This window comes from Kogia breviceps, chromosome X, assembly GCF_026419965.1.
Source record: "Kogia breviceps isolate mKogBre1 chromosome X, mKogBre1 haplotype 1, whole genome shotgun sequence".
In the NCBI taxonomy this organism is placed as follows: domain Eukaryota; kingdom Metazoa; phylum Chordata; class Mammalia; order Artiodactyla; family Physeteridae; genus Kogia; species Kogia breviceps.
In genome coordinates, this window is record NC_081330.1 from 103,341,016 (window position 1) to 103,363,536 (window position 22,521).

The following is a 22,521-nucleotide window of genomic DNA, read 5'->3' on the forward strand; positions in this document are numbered from 1 at the left end:
ATTTAACTTCCCTAATATGGGAAAGGAAATAGTCAATCACATCCAGGAAGCACAGAGAGTCCCATACAGGATAAATTCAAAGAGAAACACGTCAAGCCACATATTAATCAAAGTATAAAAAATTAAATACAAAGAAAAAATCTTAAACACTGCAGGGAGAGCAACAAATAAAATACAAGAGAATCCCCATAAGGTTAACAGCTGATCGTTCAGCAGAAATGCTACAAGCCAGAAGGGAGTGGCAGGATATATTTAAAGTGGTGAAAGGGGAAAGCCCACAATGAAGATTACTCTACCCAGCAAGGATCTCATTCAGGTTCCACAGAGAAATTAAAACCTTTACAGACAAGCAAAAGTTAAGAGAATTCAGCACCACCAAACCAGCTTTACAACAAATGCTAAAGGAACTACTCTAGGCAGAAAACACAGGAGAAGGAAAAGACCTACAATAACAAACCAAAAACAATTAATAAAATGGTAATAGGAACACACATATTGATAATTACCTTAAAGGTAAATGGATTAAAGGCTCCAAACAAAAGACATAGACTGGCTGAATGGATACAAAAACAAGAAACAAGACCCATATATATGTTGTCTAGAAGAAACCCATTTCAGAACTAGAGACACATACAGACTGAAAGTGAGGGGATGGAAAAAGATATTCCATGCAAATGGAAATCAAAACAAAGCTGGAGAGGCAATTCTCATATCAGACAAAATAGACTTTGAAATAAAGACTATCACAAGAGACAAAGAAGGACACTACATGATCAAGGGATCAATCCAAGAAGAAGATATAACAATTGTAAACTTTTATGCACCCAACATAGGAGCACCTCAAAACATAAGGCAATGGGCTTCCCTGGTTCCGCAGTGGTTGAGAGACCGCCTGCCGATGCAGGGGACACGGGTTCGTGGCCCGGTCAGGAAGATCCCACATGCCGCGGAGTAGGTGGGCCCGTGAGCCGTGGCCGCTGAGTGTGCACATCCAGAGCCTGCACTCCGCAACGCGAGAGGCCACAACAGTGACAGGCCTGCGTACCACAAAAAGAAAAAAAAAAAAAAAACCATAAGGCAAATGTTTACAGACATAAAAGGGGAAATCTACAGGAACACAATCATAGTAGGGGACTTTAACACCTCACTTTCACCAATGGAGAAATGATGCAAAATGAAAATAAATTAGTAAACACAAGCTTTAAATGATACATTGAAAAAGATGGATTTAATTGATATTTATAGGACATTCCATCCAAAAACAACAGAATACACATATTTCTCAAGTGCTCATGGAACATCCTCCAGGATAGATCATATCTTGGGTCACAAAACAACCCTTGGTAAATTTAAGAAAATTGAAATCATATCAAGTATCTTTTCCAACCACAAAGCTATGAGACTAGATATCAATTACAGGAAAAAAAACTGTAAAAAATTAAAACACGTGAAGGCTAAACAATACATTACTAAATAACCAAGAGATCACTGAAGAAATCAAAGAGGAAATCAGAAAATACCTAGAAACAAATGCCAATGAAAACACGATAGCCCAATATCTATGGGATGCAGCAAAAGCAGTTCAAAGAAGGAAGCTTACAGCAATACAGTCCTACCTTAAGAAATAAGAAACATCTCAAATAAACAACCTAACCTTACACCTAAAGCAATTCGAGAAAGAAGAAGAACAACAACAACAAAAAAACCCCAAAGTTAGCAGAAGGAAAGAAACCATAAAGATCAGGTCAGAAATAAATAAAAAAGAAATTAAGGAAATGATAGCAAAGATCAATAAAACTAAAAGCTGGTTCTTTGAGAAGATAAATAAAATTGATAAACCATTAGCCAGATTCATCAAGAAAAAAAGGGAGGAGATTCAAATCAATAGAATTAGAAATGAAAAAGGGGAAGTAACAACTGACACTGAAGAAATACAAAGGATCGTGAGAGATTAGTACAAGCAACTATATGCCAACAGAACGGACAAGCTGGAAGAAATTGACAAATTCTTAGAAAAGCATGACCTTCCGAGATTGAACCAGGAAGAAACAGAAAATAGAAACAGACCAATCACAAGCACTGAAATTGAGACTGTGATTAAAAATCTTCCAACAAACAAAAGCCCAGGACCAGATGGCTTCACAGGTGAATTCTATCAAACATTTAGAGAAAAGCTAACACCTATCCTTCTCAAACTCTTCCAAAATATAGCAGAAAGAGGAACACTCCCAAACTCATTCTACAAGGCCACCATTACCTTGACACCAAAACCAGACACAGATGTCAAAAAAAACACAGAAAACTACAGGACAATATCACTGATGAACATAGATGCAAAAATCCTCAACAAAATACTAGTAAACAGAATCCAGCAGCACATTAAAACTATCATACACCAAGATTAAGTGGGGTTTATCCCAGGAATGCAAGGATTCTTCAATATATGCAAATCAATCGATGTGATATACCATATTAACAAATTGAAGGATAAAAACCATACAACATTCTCAATACATGCAGAAAACCTTTCAACAAAATTCAACAGCCATTTATGATTAAAAACTCTCCAGACAGTAGGCATAGAGAGAACTTACCTCAACAAAGGCCATATATGACAAACCCACAGCCCACATCGTTCTCAATGGTGAAAAACTGAAACCATTTCCACTAAGATCAGCAACAAGACAAGGTTTCCCACTCTCACCACTATTATTCAACATAGCTCTGGAAGTTTTAGCCACAGCAATCAGAGAAGATAAAGAAATAAAAGGAAACCAAATTGGAAAAGAAGAAGTAAAACTGTCACTGTTTGCAGATGACATGATACTATACATAGAGAATACTAAAAATGCCACCAGAAAACTACTAGAGCTAATCAATGAATTTGGTAAAGTTGCAGGATACAAAATTAATGCACAGAAATCTCTTGCATTCCTATACACTAATGATGAAAAACCTGAAATAGAAATTATGGAAACACTCCCATTTACCATTGCAACAAAAAGAATATAATACCTAGGAATAAACCTACCTAAGGAGACAAAAGACCTGTATGCAGAAAATGATAAGACACTGATGAAAGAAATTAAAGATGATACAAACAGATGGAGAGATACACTATGTTCTTTCATTGGAAGAATCAACATTGTGAAAATGACTCTACAACCTAAAGCAATCTACAGATTCAATGCAATCTCTATCAAACTACCTATGGCATTTTCCACAGAACTAGAACAAAAAATTTCACAATGTGTTTTGAAACACAAAAGACCCCGAATACGCAAAGCAATCTTGAGAAAGAAAAATGGAGCTGGAGGAATCAGGCTCCCTGTCTTCAGACTATACTACAAAGCTACAGTTATCAAGACAGTATGGTACTGGCACAAAAACAGAAATACAGATCAATGGAACAGGATCAAAAGCCCAGCGATAAACCCATACACATATGGTCACCTTATTTTTGATAAAGGAGGCAAGACTATACAATGGAGAAAAGACAGCCTCTTCAATAAGTGGTGCTGAGAAAACTGGACAGCTACATGTAAAAGAATGAAATTAGAACACTCCCTAACACCATATGCAAAAATAACTCAGAATCGATTCGAGACCTAAATGTAAGACCAGACACTATAAAACTCTTAGAGGAAAACATAGGAAGAACACTCTTTGACATAAATCACAGTAAGGTCTTTTTTGATCCACCTCCTAGAGTAATGGAAATAAAAACAAAAAAATAACAAATGGGACCTAATGAAACTTCAAAGCGTTTGCACAGCAAAGGAAACCATAAACAAGAAGAAAAGACAACCCTCAGAATGGGAGAAAATATTTGCAAATGAATCAACGGACAAAGGATTAATCTCCAAAATATATAAACAGCTCATACAGCTCACCATTAAAGAAACAAACAACCCAATCCAAAAATGGGCAGAAGACCTAAATAGACATTTCTCCAAAGAAGACATACAGATGGCCAAGAAGCACATGAAAAGCCACTCAACATCACTAATTATTAGAGAAACGCAAATCAAAACTACACTGAGGTATCACCTCACACCAGTTAGAATGTGCATCATCAGAAAATGTACAAACAACGAATGCTGGAGAGGGTGTGGAGAAAAGGGAACCCTCTTGCACTGTTGGTGGGAATGTAAACTGATACAGCCGCTATGGAATACAGTATGGAGGTTCCTTAAAAAACTAAAAGTAGAATTACCATATGATCCAGCAATCCCACTACTGGGCATATAGCCAGAGAAAACCATAATTCAAAAAGACACATGCACTGCAATGTTCACTGCAGCACTATTTACAATAGCCAGGTCATGGAAGCAACCTAAATGCCCATCGACAGATGAATGGATAAAGAAGTTGTGGTACATACATAAAATGGAATATTACTCAGCCATAAAAAGGAACGAATTTGAGTCATTTGTTGAGAGGTGGATGGATCTAGAGACTGTCATACAGAGTGAAGTCAGAAAGAGAAAAACAAATATCGTATATTAACGCATGTATGTGGAACCTAGAAAAATGGTACAGATGAACCAGTTTGCAGGGCAAAAGTTGAGACACAGAGGTAGAGAACAAACGTATGGACACCATGGGGGGAAAACCGCAGTGGGGTGGGGATGGTGGAGTGCTGAATTGGGCGATTGGGATTGACATGTATACAGTGATGTGTATAAAATGGATGACTAATAAGAACTTGCAGTATAGAAAATCAAACAAACAAAAAAACAACTAATACTAAACTTTCTTTGGGTTATTTGTATGGAAATATGTTAATATAAATCTTTCAGACATTACATGAAATTTCTAAAAATCTTGTATGTTCTGGTACAATAAGTCATAATTCTAGTTATTACTTTAAAATGTATATCTCAGAAAGAACTAAATTTCCTTGTCAATTGTGTTATTTTGAACTTTCATCAAATCTTTAACCACGGTCATTTTTAAGTCTTTTGTCATTTACAGACAGTTCTGGGTATACTCTGATGCTTTTGCAAACATGTTCCTATAAAAGGGTTTCATCTTCAAGGAATTAATGGAAAAGACTCTGACAAGTACAGGTTTTTGGTAACTGAATATACTGCTGAACTGAATGAATAAGCATTTTCAGAACTCTAATGGAAAACTGATGAATTCATAAATGTGCTAACAAAAGATCAAGATTAAAAAAAATTAATTACATGGGACTGAGTGAACTGATGAGGATGATTATAATTTTTGTGACTTTCTGTTTGAATAAAAAAATCCCACAAGGACTCAGAGGCAAAAAATACACAAATCAATTTTCACTGCAAAGTAAAGGAGCTGTTACAGGGGAGGATTACTGGACTGAATGTCAATATTATGACAAAGTATGAGTGTGTTTCGTCTTTGGTAACTGCAATCATTGTTGCTTTTGTTGTGGTCATCCATTTACAATGCTTGGTGTCAGTTTATTTATCTCTTGTAAAAATAAAATACAGTGTGTGTGTGTGTGTGTGTGTGTGTGTGTGTGTGTGAAAAAATTAAAAAATAAATTTTAAAAAAAAGGAAAGAAGAAAAGTCTGAAGCCAATAATCTAATCTTCCACCTCAAACTACGAAAAGAAGAGCAAATTAAACCCAAAGCAAGAAAAAGGAAACGATAAAAATTAAATATCAATAAAACTGAAAACAGAAAAACAGAGAAAACAAATGAAAGCAAAACCTGGTTCTTTGCAAATATCAAAAAAAAATTATAAACTCCTAGCAAGACTGATAAACAAAAAGAGAGAAGACACACATTACCAAATATCAAGAATGAAAGACAGCATAATCAGGAAATGCTATGAACATAAATACAACAACTTAAATGAAAGGGCCAATTCTTTGAAAACCACAAACTTCCAAATGTCATCTGACATGAATAGATAACTTGAATCATCTCATAACTATTAAAGAAATTATATTCTTTGATAAAATTCTTCAGAGAAAAGAAAAAACTTCAGGCCCAGATGGTTTCACTTGTGAATTCTACCAAACATTTAAAGAATAAATACCATAAATTCTACACATCTCTTCCAGAAAAGAGAAGGGAATACTTCCCAAATTATTTTATATTTTTAACATGTCTATTGGAGTATAATTGCTTTACAATGGTGTTAGTTTCTGCTTGTTAACAATGTGAATCAGCTATATGTACAGATATATCCCCATATTCCCCTCCCTCTTACATCTCCCTCCCACTCTCCCTATCCCACCCATCTAGGTGGTCACAAAGCACCAAGTTGATCTCCCTCTGGAATGCAGCTGCTTCCCACTAGCTATCTATTTTACATTTGGTAGTGTATATATATCAATGTTATTCTCTTACTGCATCCCAGCTTACCCTTCCCACTCCCTGTGTCCTCAAGTCCATCCTCTACGTCTGCATCTTTATTCCTATCCTGCCCTTAGGTTCTTCAGAACTTTTTTTTTTTAGATTCCATATATATGTTTTAGCATATAGTATTTTTCTCTTTCTGACTTACTTCACTCTGTATGACAGACTCTAGGTCCATCCATCTCATTACAAACAACTCAATTTCATTTCTTTTCATGGCTGAGTAATATTCCACTGTATATAAGTGCCACAACTTCTTTATCCATTCATCTGTCAATGGACACTTAGGTTGCTTCCATGTCCTGGCTATTGTAAATAGAGCTGCAATGAACACTGTGGTACATGAACCTTTTTGAATTATGATTTTCTCAGGGTATATGCCCAGTAGTGGGATTGCTGGGACATATGGAGTTCTATTTTTAGGTTTTTAAGGAACCTGCATACTGTTCTCCATAGTGGCTGTATCAACTTACATTCCCACCAACAGTGCAAGAGTGTTCCCTTTTCTCCACACTCTCTCCAGCATTTACTGTTTGTAGATTTTTTGATGATGGCCATTCTCACCGGTGTGAGGTGATACCTCATTGTAGTTTTGATTTGTATTTGTCTAATGATTAGTTATGTTCAGCATCCTTTCACGTGTTTGTTCACAATCTGTATATCTCCTTTGGAGAAATGTCTATTTAGGTCTTCTGCACATTTTTTTATTGGGTTGTATGTTTTTTTGATATTGAGCTGCATGAGCTGCTTGTATATTTTGGAAATTAATCCTCTGTCAGTTGCTTCCTTTGCAAATATTTTCTCCCATTCTGAGGGTCATCTTTTCATCTTCTTTACGATTATTTTGCTATTCAAAAGCTTTTAAGTTTCATTAGGTCCCATTTGTTTATTTTTATTTCCATTTCTCTAGGGGGTGGGTCAAAAAGGATCTTGCTGTGATTTATGTCATAGAGTGTTCTGCCTATGTTTTCCATTAAGAGTTTTACAGTGTCTGGCCTTACATTTAGGTCTTTAATACCTTTTGATTTTATTTTTGTATACAGTGTTAGGGAGTGTTCTAATTTCATTCTTTTACATGTAGCTGTCCAGTTTTCCCAGCACCATTTGTTGAAGAGACTGTCTTTCCACCATTTGTATAGTTTGGATATATCCTGGATAATGTTCCATGAGCACCTGAGAAGAAAGAGTATTCTGTTGTTTTTGGATGGAATGTCCTATAAATATCAATTAAGTCCATCTTCTTTAATGTATCATTTAAAGCTTGTGTTTCCTTATTTATTTTCATTTTGGATGATCTGTCCATTGGTGAAAGTGGGGTGTTAAAGTCCTCTGCTATGATTGTGTTACTGTCAATTTCCCTTTTTATGGCTGTTAACATTTGCCTTATGTACTGAGGTGCTCCTATGCTGGGTGCATAAATATTTACAATTGTTATATCTTCTTCTTGGATTGATCCCTTGATCATCATGTAGTGTCCTTCTTTGTCTCTTGTAATAGTCTTTGTTTTAAAGTCTATTTTGTCTGATATGAGAATTGCTACTCCAGCTTTCTTTTGATTTCCATTTGCATGGAATATCTTTTTCCATCCCCTCACTTTCAGTGTGTATCTATCCCTAGGTCTGAAATGGGTCTCTTGTAGACAGAATATATATGGGTCTTGTTTTTGTATCCATTCAGCCAGTCTATGTCTTTTGGTTGGAGCATTTAATCCATTTACCTTTAAGGTAGTTATCAATATGTATGTTCCTATTACTGTTTTCTTAATTGTTTCAGGTTTGTTCTTGTAGGTCTTTTCCTTCTCTTGTGTTTTCTGCCTAGAGAAGTTCCTTTAGTATTTGTTGTAAAGCTGGTTTGGTGGTGCTGAATCCTCTTAGCTTTTGCTTGTCTGTAAAGGTTTTAATTTCTCTGTCAAATCTGAATGAAATCCTTGCTGGGTAGAGTAATATTGGTTGTAGGTTCTTCCCTTTCATCACTTTAAATATGTCCTCCCACTCCCTTTTGGCTTGCAGAGTTTCTGCCGAAGGATCAGCTTTTAACCTTATGGGGATTCCCTTGTATATTATTTTTTTGCTTTTCCCTTGCTGCTTTTAATATTTTTATTTTGTATTTAATTTTTGATAGTTTTATTAATATGTGTCCTGGCATGTCTCTGCTTGGATTTATCCTGTATGGGACTCTCTGTGCTTCCTAGACATGATTGACTATTTCTTTTCCTATGTTAGTTTTCTTCATTCTGATCTGCTGTAGTTATTTCCTCTATTTTATCTTCCAGGTCACTTATCCATTCTTCTTCCTCAGTTATTCTACTATTGATTCCTTCTAGAGAATTTTTAATTTCATTTATTTCGTTGTACATCATTGTTTGCTCTTTAGTTCTTCTAGTTCACTGTTAAACGTTTCTTGCATTTTCTCCATTCTATTTCCAAGTGTGTGGATCATCTTTACTATCATTACTCTGAATTCTTTTTCAGGTAGACTGCCTATTTCCTCTTCATTTGTTTGGTCTGGTGGGTTTTTACCTTGCTCCTTCATCTGCTGCATATTTCTCTGTCTTCTCATTTTGTTTAACTTACTGTGTTTCTGGTCTCCTTTTTGCAGGCTGCAGGTTCGTAGTTCCCATTGTTTTTGGTGTCTGCCCCCAGTGGCCAAGGTTGGTTCAGTGGGTTGTGTAGGCTTCCTGGTGGAGGGGACTGGTGCCTATGTTCTGGTGGATGAGGCTGGATCTTGTCTTTCTGGCGGGCTGGCCATGTCTAGTGGTGTGTTTTGGGGTGTCTGTGAACTTAGTATGATTTTAAGCAGCCTCTCTGCTAATGGGTGGGGTTGTGTTCCTGTCTTGCTAGTTGTTTGGCATGGGGGGTCCAGTTCTGGAGCTTTCTGGCCATTGGGTGGAGCAAGCTTTGAGACAGAGATCTCTGGGAGAGCTCTTGCCGACTGATATTACATGGGGCCCGGATGTTTCTGGTGGTACAGTGTCCTGAACTCGGCTCTCCCACCTCAGAGGCTCAGCCCTGACACCAGGCCAGAGTACCAAGACCCTGTCAGCCACACAGCTAGTTCACAGAACCAGCTGGTGAAATGGAGGGGACAGTTGCACTGGAAGGAGAAGGCGCCCCCCCCGGGAGGAGGACAGTGCAGCAGGTTCCCCTGTTTTCCCAAATTATTTTTAAAAGCCACTATCATTCTCATACCAAAACCAGAAAAAGAAAGTAAAAAATATTTTTAAAAAGCACACTAAAGACCAACATCCATCATAAACATAGACGCAAAAATCCTCAACAAAATATTAGCATATAAGATTTGCAATATATAAGAATAATACACCAGAACCAAGTGGAGTTTATCCCAGGAATATGAGCCTGCTTCAATATTTAAAAATCAATGTAATACACCACATCAATAGGCTAAAGCCAAAAAAAAAATCTTATCAATAGATGCAGGAAAAAAGCATTTGACAAATTTAACACTGTCATGATAAATATATACCACCAAACTAAGAATGGAAAGTAAATTTCTCAACCTGATCAAAGGTAGCAACAAAAACTCTACAGTTAAGATCATACTAATGGTGAAAGATTAACTGCTTCACTCCGAAGATCAGGGACAAGGCAAGGCTGTCCACTCTTACCAATCCTATCAACATCATAATGAAGTCCTGCACAGTGCAATAAAACACAAAAATGAAGTTAAAAGTATACAGACTGGAAAGGGATCAAACTGTCTCTATCTGCAAATGACATAATTGTCTATGTAGATAACTTCAAGAAATCTACCAAAAAAAAGAACTCCTAAGTTTTAATAAGTGAGTTTTAGCAAGATCATAGAATATAAGCTCAACACACAAATATGAATATTTCATATTGGCACTGTACAAATGGAAACCAAAAAAAATTTTAAATACCATTTACAATAGCTACAAAAGAAGAAAATATTTGGGTATAAATCTGATAAAACATGTACAGGATCTGTATGTTTCTTTTAAAAAAAAGTCAAAGAAAACCTAAATACATGAGAGACATACTACAGTCATGGTTCATGGGTTGAAAGAGTTAACATAGAAAAAAATGTTGACTCTAGTCAAATTCACCTATAGATGTTTACTGGGGGTCCCCAAGACCACCCCCAGGTACAATGATTCCTAGGATGACTCACAGGACTCAGCACATAGTCACACTCATGGCTATGATTTATTACAGCAAAAGATACAAAGCAAAGAGAAAATGAGCATAGGCAAAAATTTGTGAAAACCAGAAGCAAGCTTCCAAGAGTCCTATTCCCTCAGAGTCTCTCAGGATGCAGTTAATTCCTCCAGCAATAAGATGGAACAATACGTGTAAAGTGTTGTGTAACAGGGAAGCTCATTAATGACTCAGTGCCTAACATTTTACTGGGAGCTGGTCACATAAACACTCTGCCTAACATGGACCAAAATTCCAGACTCGCAGAAGGAAAGCACGTGTTCAGAATAAACCATATTGTTTGCACAAAGAGTTTAGGCACAGTTATCATTAAGGGAGAATTTTACAGCAGTGTAGGGAACTGCTTACCAATCAAGTTCCCAGATGCTAGCCAAAGGGCAACCTTGCAAACAGGCCTTTCTAAGGCTAGCAGCATCATGCCTGTTATGTTAACTCTTTTCTGCACAAGATGTAATTCAATTCCAATCAACCCTCAGCAGGATTTTTTAGTAGATATAGACAAACTGATCCTAACATTTGTTTAGAAAGGCTAAGAAACTAGAAGAGCTAAAACAATTTTGAAAAAAAAGACAGAGTTGGAAGAATCATGTTACCTCGTTGTAAGACTTATTATAAAACTATAGAAATAAAGGCTGCGATATTGGCAAAAGGATAGACACAGGTCAAAGAAACAGAATATAAAAATAAGTATAGAAATAGACCCACACAAATAAGGCAAACAGATTTTTGGCAAAGGTGCAAAAGCAATTTAGTGGAGAAAGCATATTTTTCTACAAATGGTATTAGAACAATTAGACATCCATACGCAAAACAATGAAACTTGACTTCAAAACCTGCATATTTTATACAAAAATTAACTCAAAATGGATTATAGATTTAATGTTAAAGCTATAAAACTTTTAGTTAAAATATGGGAGAAAATATTCCTGACCTAGGTTTAAGCAGAGTTCTTAGACATGCCACAAAAATTGCAATCCATAAAGAAAACACTGAAAAACTGGACTATCAAAGTTAGAAATTCTTGCTCTGTGAAAGACACAGATAAGAGAATCAAAAGACTACAGACTGGTAGGATATGTTTGTAAATCACACATCCAACAAAGGATTTGTATCCAGAACATGTAAAGAACTCTCATAACTTGACACAAAGAAAATAGCTACCCAATTTAAAACTGGGCAAAAGACACAGACACTTCATCAAAGAGGATATACAAAAAACAAATACCATATGCTAACACATATATATGGAATCTAAGAAAAACAGTGTCATGAAGAGACTAGGGGTAGGATGGGAATAAAGACACAGACCTACTAGAGCATGGACTTGAGGATACGGGGAGGGGGAAGGGTAAGCTGTGACAAAGTGAGAGAGTGGCATGGACATATACACACTACCAAATGTAGGGTGGATAGCTAGTGGGAAGCAGCCGCATGGCACAGGGAGATCAGCTAGGTGGTTTGTGATCACCTAGAGGGGTGGGATAGGGAGGGTGGGAGGGAGGGACATGCAAGAGGGAAGAGATATGGGAACATACGTATAGGTATAACTGATTCACTTCGTTGTAAAGCAGAAACTAACACACCATTGTAAAGCAATTATACTCCAATAAAGATGTTAAAACAAAGAGGATATACAGATGACAAGTATGATGTTCAACATCATTGGCAAATGCAAATTAGAACTATGGTGAGATTCCTCTACACATCTATATGGCTAAAGTTTAAAAAAAATTAAAAAAAAAAACAATACCCAGTGCTGACCAGGAATGCAGAGCAGCTAGTACTCTTATACATTGCAGATGAGAGTGCAAGATGATACAGTCACGCTGTAGCACTTTCTCATTAAGTTAAACATACATTTATCATATGACACAGCAATCCCACTCCTGGGTATTGATGTTAGGAATGAAAACTTATATTCACATAAAACCCTGTAAATTAATGTTTATACAATGTTCTTTTCAGTCTCAGAAACTGGAAACCCAAATGTCCTTCAATGGGTGAAGGGTGTAAACAAACCTTGGTATATCCATACCATGGGATACTACTCAGCAATAAAAAGGAATGAACTATTGATACACACAACTTGGACAGATCTCAAGGGAATTATGGTGAGTGATAAAAGTCAATCCCAAAATGTTACAAAGGTCAAAAAGAGAAAAACAAATACCGCATGCTAACACATATATATGGAATCTTAAAAAAAAATGGTTCTGAAGAACCTAGGGGAAGGACAGGAATAAAGATGCAGACGTAGAGAATGGACTTGAGGACACGGGGAGGGGGAAGGGTAAGCTGAGACGAAGTGAGAGAGTGGCACTGACATATATACACTACCAAATGTAAAACAGATAACTAGTGGGAAGCAGCTGCATTGCACAGGGAAATCAGCTCAATGCTTTGTGACCACCTAGAGGGGTGGGAGAGAGAGGGTGGGAGAGAGACGCAAGAGGGAGGGGATATGGGGATATATGTATACATATAGCTGATTCACTTTGTTATACAGCAGCAATTAACACAACAATGTAAAGCAATTATACTCCAATAAAGATGTTAAAAAAAAAAAGCGGGGGATAATAAACGCACACAAATGTTAACACTGTAGGTTGTGGGATCATAAGTAATTATAATTTCTTACTTTGCTATAATAATTGTAAATTTTGTGCAATAAAAATAATAACAAGTTTTTTAAAAAGATTCAGTTCATCATTCCAGCTGCTAGAGATATTTTATGTTATCCATTTATTTCCTATCCCTACTCCCAGTTTCATGCCATCTGTGAATTTGATGAGATGAACTTTTCTGTTCTCATCTATATCACTTATTAAAATGTTGATCAGAACAAAGTCCATTGGCAGTCTACTAGAAATCTCTTTCTTGCTTGGTAATGATCAGCAATCTTTGTGATCATTTTTACTTATTTAAGATTTACTCAAATTCTACTCTTATCTAATTTACTATTTTGCATCATTTCCATAAGATGACATTTTCATGCTTTGCTGATGTTCAAATATACCATGTCTACCACATTTCCCTGGTCTGTCACTCCAAAGTTAGCCTGAACCATTACTCTGGTACTTAAAGGATATTAAACTAAATTACATTTCCTTACCAATTATATAGTAAGACTCTGCTGGGCTGATACTACGCCTTATATTTCCTTGCAAACTCCACAGCAATCCTTTCAATTCCATTCATTCAACAAATATTTATCGACACCTACTACGTCCAGGTACTATTCTGGGCTATCTTTTGTTAGTATAAAGTGATAATTAAGTATTCATAACAATTTTCCCTCAACATCCAACCCTCAACAAACAGCTATCTGCCCTGTTTGGCGCTACAATGTCCTTCCTATTACCTATCCCATCCAAACCTTGAGAGACTTTGCCACTAACCCCTATCCAAATCACAAGATATACTTTTACAGGATTTTGAGAATGATTAAACTGTCATACCATCATTGCCTTTTCTAGAAATATCTCTCCTTCCAATGGGTTCTCTGAGTGTCTTAGTAATAGTAATTCTTATAGTAATTAGTATATTCTACTTTGTATTATTCTTACCTGTCTGCTTGTCTTATCTTGTCCCCTAGGTCATAAGCTCCCTGAGGGCAGGAATCATGGCTTATTCAGCTCTGTAGACCCAGTAAACCTTTACTATGTTTGGGACCCGGCAATGCTGAATGAATAATTGATAAAGAGAATAGCAGCCCCTTAAGGCAGCAGTTGTCAGGCTTACCTGCACCTCCACCAACCAGTCCAAGAGAATGGCCCTCATGTCACTGTTGATATCAGTCTGCCTGGTCATATATTTTTTAAGTATGAACTTCTCCTGGCAGCAAGAAGAAAGAAGTGTTAACAAATAAACTCTTCTTATAGCTCAAAAATTGTAACTTGGGAAAAAATATTTGCAACTAATATCTCAGAAAAAAACTGTAACCTAACGTAAGTAATTTCCTCAGGGTTCTAAATCATTATTTTCAGCTGGTATCAGATAGGGGCAGATCAAAGTATCCTTTTCCAGACAAGTTTCAGTTACCCTTAGGAAATGGACACACATGATATTTAAGTGTCAGGGTAGATATAGAGGAGTCCAGGAGAATATGGAATATGGGCAGGAATACACCTATGACTACAGATGAATACCAAAGAGATTCTGCCCCTTCTTTGCAATTCAGTCTAAAGCACAATACCAGGCTGTGCAGAGGAGTCCTTCTCAAACTTTAACATGCATATGTGAAAGATACTTGGGGATCTTTAAAATTCACATTTTAATTTAGAAGGTCTGGGGTGAGGCTAGGTTTCTGCATTTCTTTTTTTTTTTTTTTTTGAATTTTATTTTTTTTTATACAGCACGTTCTTATTAGTTATTGATTTTATACATATTCGGGTATATATGTCAATCCCAATCTCCCATAAGATCCCCAACCCAAGCGAAACCAATACTGCTGAGGTAAGGCCCACACTTTTAGTATAGTAAAATTATCTCTTGCGTCCTCCAAGGTATACTAGAAAAAGCACAGGCTCTGGAGTCAGTTAATCTATTGCTGTGTCTCTAGAGAGAAGATGAGATATTCATCCTTCCTCTTATGCATGGCCTGCTAAAATTCTAGTTAGTAGATAACCTTGGTCCCATCCGTTCCCCTGAGAGACAGAAGAAAATTTGGAATTGATGAATATTAGTGGTAAAAGAGACTGGCAGATTTCAAAGGAGAAAGAAGATTTCACCAGGTTGGAGAGCTGGAATAAAAGGCCTGGTTTTACATATGATGCCAGAAACTTGCATAGAGAAGGGAAAAGACCCCTAAGAGCAGACACTCAGAAAAAGCCCGCTTGACAATTTTTGTGTCTGAGATTACCTCCTCAGCAATTAGAGGTGTAGGCTTATGGTCTCCAAGGGAATTAGACTTTAGTTCATATCCCAGATCTACCACATACTATTTGTGTTGACTAAGCAGTTTCCCCCAACTATGAAAAGCAGATAATACCTATCATCATGAAGTTATTGGGAAAATTAAACAAGATAATGTTTATAAATCCCTTAGCACAATGTGTAACTCATAGTATGCTACCAGTAGATGACAGTTGCTGCTATTATTGTTTTCATCATCATTATTACCCCCCCTTTAAACTTGCATTTGAAGGATGCATGATGAGAAAATAAGAACTGGAAATCATTGTCCCTCACCCTCACCACCTACAAACCTCTCTCTCCTTCATGTAACTGAAGATATCCTTAGCATATATTGAGTTGAAAAATGGATCACTGTGGTCCTTGTCAATATCCTCCAGTGGGGTCATCTGCTTGGAAATCACCAGAAAGACATATTAAGAGAAAGATTCCAAGAAAAGTTTAGCACACATACATAGAAAATGACTCCTTCCTTCCCACTGTCATCTTCTCCTAAGGTTCCTCAAGCCTTATATGTCCTGGGCCATAACAGAGCACCCCTTGGCCCTGTAATCCTCATACTGTTGAGTAACCAAGAAATGCTTAGTCCTCCTGTACACACCTGCTCTGCACTAAGAACCAGACACTATTTTTACAGGTAAGCTCAAGATTCTCCAAGAAAGACATCCTTGTCTTACTCTTTCAAATTATGTCACCTGTCTTCTTAGGTCCCTTGTTATGTCTCAGTGCTTTGATCTGGCCCAGTTCATCTTCTTGTTAGCCTTTTCCTCCCTTCTACACCTTTAACCAGGCTGTTCTGCCTACAAGAGGGGGCTTTCTTCTCCTGCTTGCCAAATCTCATCCCTTAGTCCTTCCAATTTACAACTTAAAAACCCACCTTTCTTGAAAGATGCATCTGTGAACTTAATCCGCAATTACTAAGAAAGGCAATTTCCTGAAAGAAATTGTCTAACCGCTACTGAAAAGTGTATATATACATATATATATATATATGTATATATACACACAAACACACAGTATTCCAGACCCTTGGGGGTATTCCTGGAGTAAATACTTTCTAATTGCTCAGGTACATCACTACGCCAATCACAAAGTCAAGTGATTCTACAAGGCCAACTTAATTTAATACCAATTGCTTAGGAAGGCAAAAAAAATCTTTGCTAGCAGCCACCTCCAGGACAACAAAGAACACTTCATCTAATTTAAGAAGAAAGAAAGCAGAATACCTCCTTCTCTGATCTCTTGTCCTGAGATGAGAAAGATTTACTGAAACTGGATTCACAAATACTGGACTGGCTGTGGTACTGAACTTGCCCACACTGGGCATGGTGACAGTGCTGGACAAGCCTGTTTTAGAGTCAGGGGCAGTGGTGGACACATGTGGGCTGGTTTCAACTTGGAGGATGATGAAATCTTTGAGAAAGGTGTCTTCTTTGTGAGTGAGATTCTTCTGCAAGGCCAATGGCTCCTTGAAAAACAAGTCTTCTTCAGGATAGCCTCCTCCTCAATTGTGAGATTCTCCTGCAAGGTCAAGGACTCCCTCAGGATGGTCTCCTTTTCAATCCTGGGCTTCTCCTACAAGGCCTGTGGCTGCTTAATAAGGGATTCCTCTTCACTGGTGATGTTTTCTTGCAAGGCCAACTGCTTTTTCAAGAGGAACACCTCCCCCTGAGCAGTGGGCTTCTTCTTTAAAGATAATTGCCCCTCTATGCTCACTGCCACCTCAGTGGAGCGCTCTTCCTTCAGAACCAATGGTTTCTTGAAAAGGAATTCCTCTTCAGTGGTGCTTTTGCCCTGCAAAGCCAACAGTGCCTTCAAGGAGTCCCCTTTGTTATCAGTCTTCTTCTGCAAGGCAAAAGACTTCCTGAAGAGGGACTCATCTTTGTTGGTAGGTTTAACATGCAATGAAAATGGCTCCTAAAAGGGGAGCCATCTCCTCAGTGGTAGACCTCTCCTCCAAGGTCAGTGGCTCCTTAATATATGATTCTTCTTCAGTGGTGATATTTTCCTGCAAGGCCAATGGCTTCTTTGAGAGAAGAAGCCACTCTTTCAGAGTGGTGTGTCTCTCTTTCAGTACAGATGGATCCTGGAAGAGGAACTCCTCTTCAGTTGTAGACTTTTTTTTTAAACGGCAACAGCTCCTTAAAGAGTGACTCCTCTTCAAAGGTAGTCTTCTCTATGACCAGTGGCTTCTTTAAAAGGAACGTCTTCCCCTGAGTGATCTGCCTCTTTTTTAAAGATACCGGTGTCTTGGTAAGAATTGCCTCATCAGTTGAAGACTTCTTCCTAAATGACATTGGCTCCATAAAGGAGGAGTCCTTACCTTCACCAATCATATTCTACAAGTCCAACTGTTCTTGGAAGATAGGCATCATCATTTGAGTGGTACACTTTTTCTTCTTTAAAGATAATGACTCCTTGGTAGAGACTGCCACATCTGTGGTATGTTTCTTCCTAAATGACACGGCTCCATAAGAAATTCATCTTGGGCTTCCCTGGTGGCGCAGTGGTTGAGAGTCTGCCTGCCGATGCAGGGGACACGGGTTCGTGCCCCAGTCCGGGAAAATCCCACATGCCACGAAGCAACTAAGCCCGTGAGTCATGGCCGCTGAGCCTGCGCGTCCGGAGCCTGTGCTCCGCAACGGGAGAGGCCACAGCCTTGAGAGGCCTGCGTACCGAAAAAAAAAAAAAAAAAAAAAGAAATTCATCTTTACTGTCTATATTCTCCTGCAATGCCCACAGCTTCTTCAAGAGGGCCACATCCCCCTGAATGGTGTGCTTCTCTTGCAGTGCAGATGGTTTCTTCAAGGGGGACTCCTCCTCAGTGGTAGGCTTTATTTTAAAGGATAATGGCTCCTTAATGAGTGACTTCTCTTCAGAAATGGTCTGCAATACTAGTGGCTTGGTCAAACAGGACATCTTACCCTGACTGGTACACTTCTTCTTTAAAGATAACAGCTTATTAGAGGAGGTTGCCTCCTCAATGGTACACTTCCTGTTAAAAGCCAAAGCCTCCTTTAAAAGGGACTCCTCCTCAGTTGGAGTCTTTTGCAAGACCAATGGCTTCTCCAAGATGGACACCTCCTCCTGAGTGGTGTGCTTCTCCTGCAATGCTGATGGCTCTTGGAAAAGGGACTCCTTAGTGGTAGGCTTCTTCTTAAGGGATAACGGCTCCTTAATGAGTGACTTCTCTTCAGAGGTGGTCTTCTGTAATACTAGTGGCTTCTTCAAGTGGTACCTCTTCCCCCGAGTGGTACACTTCTTCTTTAAAGGTAATGGCTTCTTGGAAAGGGTTGCATCCTTAGTAGTATGCTTCTTCCTCAAGGAAATTGGCTCCATAAGAAATTCATCTTCACCATCCTTTTTCTCCTGCAATGCCCCTGGCTTCTTCAAAAGGGTAACCTCCCCATCAGTGGTGTGCTTCTCTTGCGACACAGATATCTCCTGGAAGAGGGACTCCTCCTTAGTGGTAGGCTTGTTTTTAAAGGACAATGACTCCTTAATGGGTGCCTTCTCTCAAGAGATGGTCTTCTGCAATACTAATGGCTTCTTCAAGTGGGCTATCTTCCCCTGAGTAGTGCACTTCTTCTTTAAAGATAATGGCCTTGTGGTGAGGGTTGTCTCTGCTGTGGTAGGTTGTTTCTTAAAAGCCAATGGTTCCTTAAAGACGGAATCCTCTTTAGTGTCGATCTTCTCCTGCAAGGCCAATGATTTCTTCAAGATGGACACCTCTTGTTCAGTGGTGTGCTTCTTTGGCAATGCAGATGGCTCCTGGAAAAGGCACTCCTTTTCAGTGGTAGGCTTTCTTTCAAAAGACAACAGCTCCTTAGCGAGTGACTTCTCTTCAGAGGTGACCTTCTGCAATACTAGTGGCTTCTTCATATAGGACATTTTCCCCTGAGTGGTACACTTTTTCTTTAAAGATAACAGCTTCTTGGTGGGGGTCACCTCCTCAGTTTTAGGCTTCTTCCTAAAGTTCATGGGCTCCATAAAGAAAGAATCCTCTTCAACACTGATGTCCTGCAAGGCCAACTCCTCCCTCGTGCAGGACTGCTTCCCCTGATGTGTGCACATATTCTTTAAAGATAATGTACTCTTGTTGATGGCTGCCTTCTCAGTTTTATGCTTCTTCGCAAAAGTCATTGGCTCTACAACATCACTGTCAGTCTCCTCCTGCAAGGATAGTGGCTTATCTAAGAGGGACACCTCCCCCTGATTTGTGCTCTTTTTTAATGACCTCTTGATGAGGATTGTATCCTCAATAGTGGGTTCCTCCTTTAAAATGAATGGCTTTTTGAAAAGAGATGCCTCCTCAGCAGTGGGTGTCTTGGAGCTGGTAGATATCTCCAGAATGAGCGGTTTGTCTATAATATTTGGTACCATGGTGGTTGAGACTACTACTGGTGAGAGTTCCAGTTTATACCTATAAAGGAAACGAAGTCTGGGTAAGAAGAATGTAGTTCCTAGAATCCTCACCTACCATCTCATTTTGTCACTCTACTTACTAAATGTATGGAAGTGGAAAGGGCTTCAACCCCAAGAGACAGACTAGAGGGTAAAAATCAATGGGTACCATAGTAAATCAACTAAGTAGCACATGGTATAGTTTCTATGACCTAGGTCCCCAAACTCTTCTAAAAAATTTCCCCTGAAATCCATGTTATTTATGCTTTCTCATATATGATTTATTAACTTTATTTATATACAAAGGCTTTTATTATAATACTTACCACATTGTATGAGTGATTGGCTTATATATGTTTCCCTCACTGGCTGCATTTGTCTTTGTCTATCAGCACCAGGCATCTGATAAAATTCAGGTTGAAATTAATATTGTTTGAAGGCTTATGAGAGAGAATTATAAGAGAGAGGCTTATGAAAGGCTTATAAGAGAAAGTTGGGCTGGTACTTAATGTTCATGGTATCTAACCATATTCCTTTCACTCTAGGCTATTCACAAGATGCTTTCCTAGTGGAGATAATAACAAAGACCAAAATAAACATTTGTTCACATGTGTCAGATGCAAAGCTTTGTTTTGAATAGGACTGCATATCCAATCAGAGTGACTAACCTGGTGTGACCAAATCTCTGGATGACTAGAAATCAGAATAAGAAAAGGGAGAGAATTAAAGGTAAATATGATCAGTCTGAACAAGAGTAAGTACCTTCAAAAGACTAGATATTATATGATTCCTTTTATATGAAACATCCAGAGAAGACATATCCATAGAGGTATATCCATAACAGAAAATAGGTTGGTGGTTGCCTGCAGCTGGGAAGGGGTAGGGAAGAGGGAAGAAAGGGACTGGGAAAGAGAAGGGACTATAGGTATGAGTTTCTTTGGGGGGTGCTGAAAAAGTTCTAAAATTAGATGGTGATGATGGCTATACAACTCTATAAATATATATATTTTTAAATTACTGAATTGTTAAAAAAAGAAAAGGAAGTTCCTCAAAAGGTTCCATCTGACCAGATAGGTTCCAGGTTCCTCCTGATGAGAACTTTTAGAAGTAGTCTTCAGATAGTCTAGTTATGATAGAGCATGCATTCTGAATCTAGACTGCCTGGATCCAAACCCTGGCTCCTCCATTTACTGGCTGGGTGACCTTGGGCAAGTTAATGCTCTATGCTTCACTTTTTTCACCTGTAAAATGAGGGTCATAATATTACCTCCTCTATAGAATTATTGTAAAGATTTGAGTAATTGATATGCATCAAAACACTTAAAACAAATCATTGTTAGAACAATTACATGCCAATAAATCAGATAATTTAGACAAAATGGACAAATTCTTAGGGAGATACAAACTACCAAAACAGACTCAAAAACAGAAAATCTGAACAGAGCTATAACAAGTAAAGACACTGAATTAATAATCAAAAACTACCCACAAAGAAAAATCTAAGCCCAGTTGGCTTCACTGATGAATTCTACCAAACATTTAAAGAAGAACTAATACCAACATTTCATGAACTCAGGAAGAGGTAAGAATAGTTCCCAAGTCATTCTTTGAGGCCAATATTAGTCTGATACCAAAAACAAAGACATCAGAAGAAAACTCAAGTCTGATATATCTTATGAACACAGATGCAAAAATCCTCCACAAAATACTAGCAAACCAAATCCAGCAGTATATAAAAGGATTATACACTGTGACATTCCTCCAAAGAAGATATGCAAGTGGCCAATAAAGCACATGAAAGATTTCCAAATCATTAGTCATCAGAGAACTGCAAATCTAAACCACAATGAGTTACCATCCCACACTCACTAGAATGGCCATTAAAAAAACAAAAAACAAACAAACAAAAAACCCAGAAAATGGCAAGGTTGTAGAAAATGCAAAACCCTCATCCACTGCTGGTAGGAATATAAGATAGTGCAACCACTATGGAATACAGTTTGGCAGTTCCTCAATGAGTTCAACATAGAATTACCATATGACACAGCAATTACATTTCTAGTTACATATGCAAAAGAATTAAAAACAGGTGTTCAAACAAAAACTTGTACACAGGTGTTCACAGCAGCACTATTCACAATAACCAAAAGGCGGACACAATTCAAACGTTCATCAACTGATGAATGGATAGACAAAACATGGTACATCCATACAATGGAATATTATTTGGCAATAAAAGAGGATGAAGTACTGATACCTGCTACAACATGGATGAACCCTTAAACATCATGCTGAGTGAAAGAAGCCAGATACAAAAGACACATTGTACAATGGAATTGTACAATTCCATTTCTGGGAAATGTCTAGTATGGTTAAATCTATAGAGACAGAAAGTAGACTAGTAGTTGCCTACAGATGGGGAGGACTGAGAGGTGGTAGCTAAAGGTAGAGTTCCTTTTGGGGTTGATGAAAACATCCTAAAATTCACTGTGGTGATGGCTGCATAACTCTGTGAATATACTAAAAAACACTGAATTGTACATTTTAAGAAGGTGAATTGTGTATGTGAATTATATCTTAATAAAGCTGTTACCAAAAAAAACCACTTAGAATAATGTGTGAGTACAGTGAACTCTCAATAGATGTTAGCTATTAG

The 22,521-nt window shown here is 37.9% G+C and overlaps 1 protein-coding gene across 1 annotated transcript in view; it reads right to left on the reverse strand.

The window, feature by feature from the left end:
- The window catches only part of LOC131748180 (G2/mitotic-specific cyclin-B3-like), a 43,957-nt gene that overhangs the window by 3,531 nt on the left and 17,905 nt on the right, over nt 1-22,521 (reverse strand). Inside the window, 10 exon segments of the mRNA XM_067023180.1 lie at nt 14,114-14,154; nt 14,289-14,381; nt 15,755-15,850; nt 16,688-16,758; nt 16,761-16,946; nt 16,949-17,390; nt 17,392-17,586; nt 17,588-17,943; nt 18,167-19,431; nt 19,588-19,902. Of these exon segments, the coding sequence (XP_066879281.1) occupies nt 14,114-14,154; nt 14,289-14,381; nt 15,755-15,850; nt 16,688-16,758; nt 16,761-16,946; nt 16,949-17,390; nt 17,392-17,586; nt 17,588-17,943; nt 18,167-19,431; nt 19,588-19,902 (3,060 nt within the window).